Consider the following 8,644-nt stretch of genomic DNA (forward strand, 5'->3'; position numbering starts at 1 on the left):
ATGGGAGACTATGTAACTATTTTAAAGAATAAGGCAATATTATATATACTGTAATAAAAACAACCTAAGTAACATTGTTACATTTTTTTAGTGCAGATTCAGGGCATATGACATGGTCCCACTTGTGATTTTTAGAAAAAGGGTTATTTGCATAAATTTTAGAAAAAATAATTATGTGCAAAAAAAAAAAATCCTGGAATGATTTTTTAAAATTGTTAAACTGCATAGATGGCAGGTAAGTTATTCTGTACTGACTACATTTTGGTAGTTTCAGGTTTTACCTTCTCCGTGTGTTATTTTTATAATTTTAAACCCTAGTTCATTGAAATTATTTTAAAAGAAAAATCCAGAATGAAGGAAGTTAACTTAAATAGGGTCAGAAAACAACCCTGCTGGGTTGAAACCCCAAGGACCCCTTGTTACAGGAGAGGACAAGCCCGGGTGACAGTGGCTCCCACCTGGCAGTGTTGTGCTGAGGACAAAAATGCGTCGCCAGAGCAGTACTTGGAAGCCTTTCAGGCACAGAGCAACTGCTCGGAGTCAGCCTCTGTTAGGATTTGTGACGGCTAATTATATGCGGCAACTTGATGGGGCCACGAAAGGCCCAGGCATTCGTCAAACGTTATTGTGGGCTTTTCTGTGAGAATATTTGTGAATGATTAACATTTAAATTGGTAAACTGGTAGACTGAGTAAACCAGGTTTGCTCTTGCATTAGCGTGGGCCTCATCCAATCAGTTGAAGGTCTGACCAGAACTAAGCGGCCAACCCTTCCTCGAATGAGAGTGGATTCCTCCTGCCTGACTGCTTCTGGGCTGACATCAGTGTTTTCCTGCCTCTGGACTCGAACTGAAACATTGGCTCTTCCTAGGTCACAAGCCTGCTGGTCTTTGGACTGAACCTACGCCACTGGCTCCTCTGGGTCTCTAGCTTTCTGACTACAGATCTTGGGACTTTGTCAGCCTCCATAATGATGTGAGCTAATTCCTTATAATAAATCACTTTATATATACACGTATACCTCGTTGGTTCTGTTTCTCTGGAGAGTCCTAATACAGGATTTATGAAACCTGATTCATTCCAGGTCTAGTGACAGATATAAAGTTTCAGTTCATGATAGTTGCAGCCAGATTTGCTCATTTGTCAGTGTCCACACAGGAGCAAGAGTCAGACAACACAGACAAGCTTCTGACTCAGAGCTCCTCATGGGGCTATGAGTCCCAGGGTCACCAGTGAACCGTGTGGCCAGGGGTGCATCCAAACCCACCTTCGAGGCCTGATTCTGGTGGGACACACTGCACCCTGCACCCTCTGTAAGGAAATCCCTGAGAAGCCCCTATTGCAGAACTTGGCTGTGTGGGAAGAATGGGGTGCTAACGGCAGAGGCCCATGTCCGGCCGCTTAGCCAGCACTGCCTCTGAACCCTGGTCTGGTCACAGTGAAAAGAGAGCCCCTTGACAAAGTGTGTGTGCTTCTGAACTGACGCTGGCTCTCATACTTGCAAATCAATTTAATGTAAAATCCATTATGAAACCTTAGCCTCTAAAGGAACACCACTAGGGATTCTATGTGTGGCTACAATCAGTGTTCTGAAGTCTTGCGAAGCACCCCTGATTAAGTCTCTAATAAGAGCACTCTTTAATTTTTTAATTATAATTTATTATTTGCCAGCTTCCTAAAATAGTTTCAAGTGGGCAAAGACTAACACAAATACATTAGATACATTAAAGTCTTGTTTCAAATTGAGAAGGAAAACCAATTAGGAGAAGGATAAAAATGTATCAAATGCATGTCAAGAATCTTACTAATACATTTTAACTAAATGTTACAATTTATATCAAAAACCCTGTGTGATAAATGTTCTGCTCACCTAATGATGAGGAACTGAGGGGAAGCAAGATCAGCGGTGACCCCCAAAATCATTCACAGCACGTTTAAAAGAGGTGAAAGTTTTTGTGTTTTTGCTAAAGATTAAATGCTAGCTCTAGAAATCAGCAAAAAAGGGACCCCCACCCCCACATTATAATTGCAAAAACAAATCAACTGTTAAATAGGGGAGATTCCAGTAAGAGAAGGAGCAAAAACATTTCTAACTTACAAATTTAGAAAAAAAAATAATGTCCTAGATTCTAATTCACATCTCACTCTGTGAAAGAAGGGGTTATTTCACTGTCTATTCTTTTCTGTTTCGTTTAGCCAAGTAAATACCAATTCGATGGTAAATTTTCAATGGAAAACATATTACAAATTGCATACTATGACTTTGGGTGGTGAACACACAATGCAATATATAGATAGTGTATTATAGAAATGTACGCTTGAAACCTATGTAATTTTACTAACCAGTGTCACCCCAACAAACATAATCAAATTTTTTAAAAATTACAATTTGCACTAAAAGAAAAAAATATATACTAGACAGAGATTGATAAGCAAGACCTTAAATGTAACTCATACAAGAAGTCCATAATATTTTATTGGAGCATGTTTTCAGACAATAAATCCTTGGGGTTTGATGGCTTAACTTAGAGAGAGAAAAGGACTAAATCCTAAATGATGACCATGGGACGATGAAGACGCCCAGGCAGCAATGCTGCTAGATGCTTACTTGGAGCCATTCTCAACAGAGTCACCTCTAGTCATTCACACCTCTGCCCACCTCCAAGGCTCTGGGGCAAGGCCAGCTGTCCTCAATGCACCCCAGCCAAAAGCTGGCCATGAACAACGCCAGCTGAACAGAATTACTGAACGAGCCTGCAGTCACACACGGAAACACATGCATTCATGGCATCTCCATAATCGTCTCCACAATCAGTCTCGTATGTCTCGACACTTAACACTGACTGGGCCGGGACCAGAGGAGCTCACACCTCCCAGCAATTCATTGGTGTGTGGCCCAGACAGCTCTGGGGTAACAGTATATAGACAGGACAGAAACCAGGCGGGTCATCAACAGTTAGGCTCTGACCAGCTCAGAGGAAGCGAGGAGAAAACGTCAGCCCCAGGGTGACAAGCCACGGCAGAACTGATTAGCAAGCTCTCCATCACTGAGGTGTGCGTCGGAAGTACAGGGCCAAGCACATTTATTAATAGTAAGGAAAAAAAAAAAACACAAAGAAAGAAATTGCGGGCGGAAAGGAGAGAAGCCAGGAAAGAAACATTGTCTAGCCCTGTTTCTTCACCTTTTGAAAACCTCCTTCCTGACCCAGACACCAGGCAAGGCTCTAAGAAATCAGGATAAAGGCACAGTTTTAGGAGAACTGCAGAGTTGGAGAGGCCAGAGGGGGCCTTAGTGATGCTGTTAGCCGTTGCAAAGAATGGCGAAGGAAACGGTGGTCTGAGTCCAGCAGGCCTGGTGCCAATACAGACCTGCTGCTCATGGCCCCACGTCTCTTGCCTCCTCTGAGCCTGGGTGAGGGGACGAGGGCCGAGCAGCCTGTCAACGATTCAATATGGAAATTTCCCGATCACATGTCCACGGACAACCTGGCAAGCAGAACTGAGCAGGGCATAAATGACATCCCCTGTGGTCTGTTCTCCTTTCCGGCCACACCACAAAGACAACAAACAGCAGCCAAACAGGCGAACATACTTACCACGCGAGTTTGTCCGAATGTGCCTGCCTGGGCAGGGCCCTGGCAGAGGCTGGGCCCCTGTGGGCTGCCTGACTTGAAACAGCAATGCCATGGGCAGAAATGAACTCCAAAGGCAATCCAGAGAGAGAAGAAATTCTGCTCCCCAAGAGCCCAGCCGAGCAGCACCTCAGCACAGCTGCCGTCGCACACCTTCCTCAGCACTTTTCTGAGTTTGCTTGTTGGGGCAAATCCTAGGATTGTGAGCTGCCCTGGACACACAATGGGTTACGTAACTCCAGACAGCCTGGGCGCCCTGTTGGTACATCTTGTAAAACCACCCCAAACAGAAAACGACACACCCGAAAATGTGATATTCCCAGGTTGGGGGTAGGGGAGCAGGGCTTTGTAATGGGCATTTGGTTTTTCCTAACCCTTAAAGAGAAACAAAAGTCTGCTGTTAATCTCAGCGCTCACTGGGAACCGGGGGCGGAGTGCATTTATTGGAGGCCGGGTGCCAAGCAGTCTCCGGGGACTGCACTTGGCAAAGCCCTCGGAGCCCACATAGGCACGCTCGGGGACACTGCAGGTCTCTCCGAGAATGTTTTTCATTTTGTGTCTTCCTCTCAGCGAGCTCTAGTGAAACTCTAAGCTGAGCGTGATCTGTAGCGTCTGGCTGCCCAGCACCTTAAACGCGTCACACTGCCTGTGTGTACCCTCCTGTTGCCAAGCCACTGCCAAACATGACCACACTGAGTTCTGCTTCTCAGTTGTCCTACGGTGCTTGCCACAGGCGTCCCAGCCGAGAACCTCCAGTTCTCCAGGGTTTGCGGTTTCAGCACTGCACTCTGCCATTCCTTTGCCCACGGTTGTCACGTTCAAAGAAGAGTGAAACTGCTTTAACAGGCTGGCTGTCTCCTGGATTTCACTGGCACAGACGCCACAATAATCCCAGAGATTAGTTCACATGTTTAGACAAATAAAGAAGCAGTTGGGACGCTGCCTCCTCTGTGAAGCCCTCCTGGCCTTCCCCGCATCCTTTCCCCTCCAAGGCTTAGCCAGGCACGCTCCTTGGAGCGCTCCTGCGTGCCCGTGCTTATCACTGTGCTAACCACAGTGCACAACCAAAGTCCACTTGCTCATCTGTCTTCCCAGCTGGACTGGACTGCGGGGTGGCAAAGAACACGTGCTCCGGGGGCATGGCCTGGCTGTGAGTCTCACCCCTCAGAGCTCAGGCATCTTAGGCAGGATGCTGAGCCTTTCGTGATGTAGTCCCCTCACCTGTCAAAAGGGGATAATAGTCCCCACTTCATGCGGATGCAGTAATAATGAAATAACACCATTTATTTACCCAGCAAATGTTTACTGAGCGCTGGCCACAGGCAGGCACTGTTTGAGTCACTGGGATTCAGGGACACAAAGCCCTTGCCCTCGAAGAGTGGACGTTCTACCGCAAATGTAGCAAAGTGAAAACGCGTGGTAGCTCATGGCTAAGCTGGGGGAGAAAGATAAAGTGGGAGAGGTAGGGGGACCACGCCTTATGTAGGGCGGTCACGTTTCTAATGAAATGCCATTTGGAGAAAGAGGAGATCATGAGGGTGATGGGGTTTAAGGTGATCCAGGTGCCGGGCACCCACAAGAACTAGGGCGCTGAGGGGGGATCCCGCTCCTGTGTGTCCAAGGGCGAGCAAGAAGGCCAGCGTGCCTGGCGTGGAGCAGGCACAGAGGGGACAGGCCAGAGGGGCAGGGGAGCCCCATCGCCTAGACCCTCGCAGGCCACCAGCAGATGGGAGCCCACGAGAAGCTTGAAGGAGAGTTAAACTATCTGGCTTTATATTTTAAAAGGCTCTCTCATGGCTGGGTGGAGGATGGATTGCACAGACGCAGGGGTGGGGTGGGAGGAGCAGGAGCCCCAAGCAATAATCCAGCCGTGAGATGAAGGTGGCTTGGACCAGGGTAGCTGCTGTGGAGCTGATGAGAAACAGTCAAATTTCAGACACACTTTTAAGAGAGAGCCAACTGACAGCCCAGCAAACTGGGGTGTGAAAGAAATACAGAGGTCACGGATGCCTCCCGGTGTTTGGCCTGGACAACTGGAAGGAGCCAAGAACCACATGTAAAGACAGGGAAAGCAGGTGGAGGTGGAAATCAGGAGTCCATTTTTTGGCTGCGTGAGTTTGCAATGCCTTTAGGCATCCAAGTGAACATGCTGTATGTGGAGTTAGGCCGCTCGGTCCGGCTTTCGGGGTGAGGGTCCAGGGTGAGGACAGGAACGGGGCAGTGGTCAGTGTAGACGCAGGTTTTATACACTGGAGACTGGGTGATATCGCTTTGGGCACGGGTGTACCCGGGGGAGCGAGGGGCTGGAAAGGCTGAGCCCAAGTCCCTCCAGCATCCCCAGGTCTGGGGGGAGCAGAGGGGCCACCGGCAAGATGGAAGAGCCGGCAGAGTGGGTACCCTAAGCCAAGAGAAGACCGGGTTTCCAGGAGAAGGGTGTGGTGGCCGGGTCACTCCTGCTGAAAAGGCAAGAAGATGAAGGCTGAGGACGGACCCCTGGACCGAACAAGGTTATCGGTGCTGGGAGAACAGTGGGATCGCAAGCCTGCCTGCTCCGGATGCAGGAGAGAACAGGGGAGAAAATGGAGTCAGAACACGGAGGAACAGGGACATGGGCACTGGCTGTGGGGAAAGTGGGGCCAAGAAGGCTTCTTTCTAAGGATGGAGAGATCACAGCATGTTTTTGTGCTAATAGGAAAGACCCATGAGCGAGGGGAAACGCTGGAACCCGTATCCGTCAGTGAGCAGGCAGGTGGGGCTGGGGATTACTGCACAAGCAGGGAGCGTCGCTCCCATAAGGAACCGGGAGCTCAGCACACAGGCTGGGATCCGGCCATCTCTGCACGCGTGTTTCCCCCATCCCCCACCCACCTCCATACTCAGGAAAGTCCTGGTACACAGGAGCCCCTCAATGCTTCACCGGTAAGATCGAACAGTGAAAAGCTACTGGAAGCAAAGAGGTGTATTTTTAAACTGCCATTAGACATTATTTCAAACAGGAGGACAAAAGCAAACACTGCAGACAAAAATGAGCATTAGGGTAAACTTCAATATGAAGGCAACTGGATTTAACTGAAATTATGGCTCCAAGCACTTGTGTCAGTGACCACCCCCCACACATACACAAAGAAAGGAAACAGGCAAGAGCCCTGGCAGCATGAGCCTGAACAGCAGAAGTTGCCAGTGCACTGGGACGTGATTAACCCTGTCCCTGGGGCACTGGACGGTGTGACTAACACGGGCAACTGCAAGAACCAATGTCTGCACAAATCTTAACAGTGTACAAAGGGCACTGCTTTGTGCGGTTCCAATTTTTGCATGCCCTCAGCACCGCCGTGTCTTATTCCCATTACATCTCTCTTCTGCCTGAAGACCCTGAGCCTCAGAGAGAAGGGGCGAGGGCCACACTATACCAGGCACTGCTCAGTGTATGCGGCCTGGGTTCCATGGTCCCATCTTTAACCTTCAAGACAGTTCTATGAGGTCCTGTCTTCATCTCAGCAGGTTGGTTCTGGATGGTCAGTCTCACAATCCCAAAGATCAGACTCCCACATTCCTCCCCCAGACCCACTCCCGTGGCTGCACCCTTCCCCAGGCCTCCAGCCTGCCCGCCCTCCTTGCCGCCCTCCCTGGCAGGGAACGGCCCCCATACCGGTGATGGTGCAGGCATCCCGGTACCCTCGGCAGCTGGGAGCACTTTCCGCAGCCTCGCTTACATAGTGCTCCTCAGCAACGCCCGGGCTGCAGGCTAGGACTGCATGGTTGCACGCCTCCGAAGGGGGCACAGGGTTGGCCAAAGTGACGTCGTGCAGAGCTGTGGCGTCCAGCTTGGCAAGTTTCACAGGGAGGTGCCCACTGCCATCGGAGGCCCCGCTGCCGGAGTCAGGCGCAGTCGGGCAGACGGCCCCTGGGAGGTCTGGCACACTGGCGGGGGCTCCTTACAGGGAATCTATGGGACAATCAGAGAGAGGGAGACAGTTACTTAGAATCTGGAAAAAAATAGACAAAATCTTTAGAAAAGAAGGGCCCCAAGAGGATGTGGGTGCAGGCTGCAAATCCTAAAACCTGCTTCCTTCAAGCCTAGGTATCACCAATCCAATTCCTCAGTTTCAATAAAAGGACTGCGGTGAAGTTCCAGTCAAATCAGGTATCGGTACAGAAAACAATATGGAGTGCATGGCTTCTTTTACTGTCTTGAAACCTATCTTGAAGCAGCGCTAAGCAAATAAACTGGACCGTGGCTAAAATGATGACACCGACCCTGAATTAAGGATACCCAGGAGCCCTGGAAGCCACATCCAGCGTGAGAAGAGCTGTACCCAGTGGGCATTCTGTGGAAGACACACATCCATCTCTTTCTACAGGACTCAAATACATTTTATTTACATATTGAATTATGTAAGATACGATGTTTCTCTTAAGCTCTTTCAACCACGATACATTCTCCACTCGCCAGGAACTTTGAGGCATGCCCTTTACCTTAAGCTAGGGCGAGAAATTAGGGGACTCCTTTGAGAATATGATGACAACTACACACCTTACTCCAAAACAAAAACAAAAACAAAAACAAAACATATGCAGTTTCAGGAAAATCAGCCCATTCCTAGGCTCTGGGGAACCCGACGACAGCAGGTTAAGACCCCAGGGTCCAGCAACTCAAGCTCTCTCTAGGGGCCACTCCAGCAACATCAGCCTAACCAGGCAGTTCACACCCCCATTTAAAATCTGACCGGACTAAAAGGTGACCGCTGGCAAATGGGATGATGCACGACAGAGGCTACGGAGGACACCACTCGGCTCCAGTAATAACAAACCTACATGCAGGGATGTCCCCCCATATTTCAGGAGAGCGGCACTGCCTTAGAAGTTAACCTTTACTTCAGCAATGGCCCCTCTCCCCCCAGCCCACCTCCACGCACACCACACGTATGTGTGTACACCACACGCACACACACAGACACCCAGCAAGAATGTCAAATGCGAGCTTAATGAACAAGGCAGGGAGCCTGAGAAACA

General features: G+C 49.3%; 1 protein-coding gene across 1 annotated transcript in view; it reads right to left on the minus strand.

Annotated features, from left to right (window-relative positions):
• LOC109375587 (trafficking kinesin-binding protein 1-like) overlaps window positions 1–4,012 on the minus strand; it is a 46,797-nt gene extending 42,785 nt beyond the window's left edge. The window contains exon 1 of the mRNA XM_019631030.1: window positions 3,596–4,012. Within this exon, the coding sequence (XP_019486575.1) occupies window positions 3,596–3,686 (91 nt within the window). The 5' untranslated portion in view covers window positions 3,687–4,012. The remainder of the gene's footprint in view (window positions 1–3,595) is intronic.
• Between the last annotated feature and the right edge of the window lie 4,632 nt (window positions 4,013–8,644).

The sequence above is a fragment of the Hipposideros armiger genome, unplaced genomic scaffold (genome assembly GCF_001890085.2).
Source record: "Hipposideros armiger isolate ML-2016 unplaced genomic scaffold, ASM189008v1 scaffold_18, whole genome shotgun sequence".
Taxonomy (NCBI): Eukaryota; Metazoa; Chordata; class Mammalia; order Chiroptera; family Hipposideridae; genus Hipposideros; species Hipposideros armiger.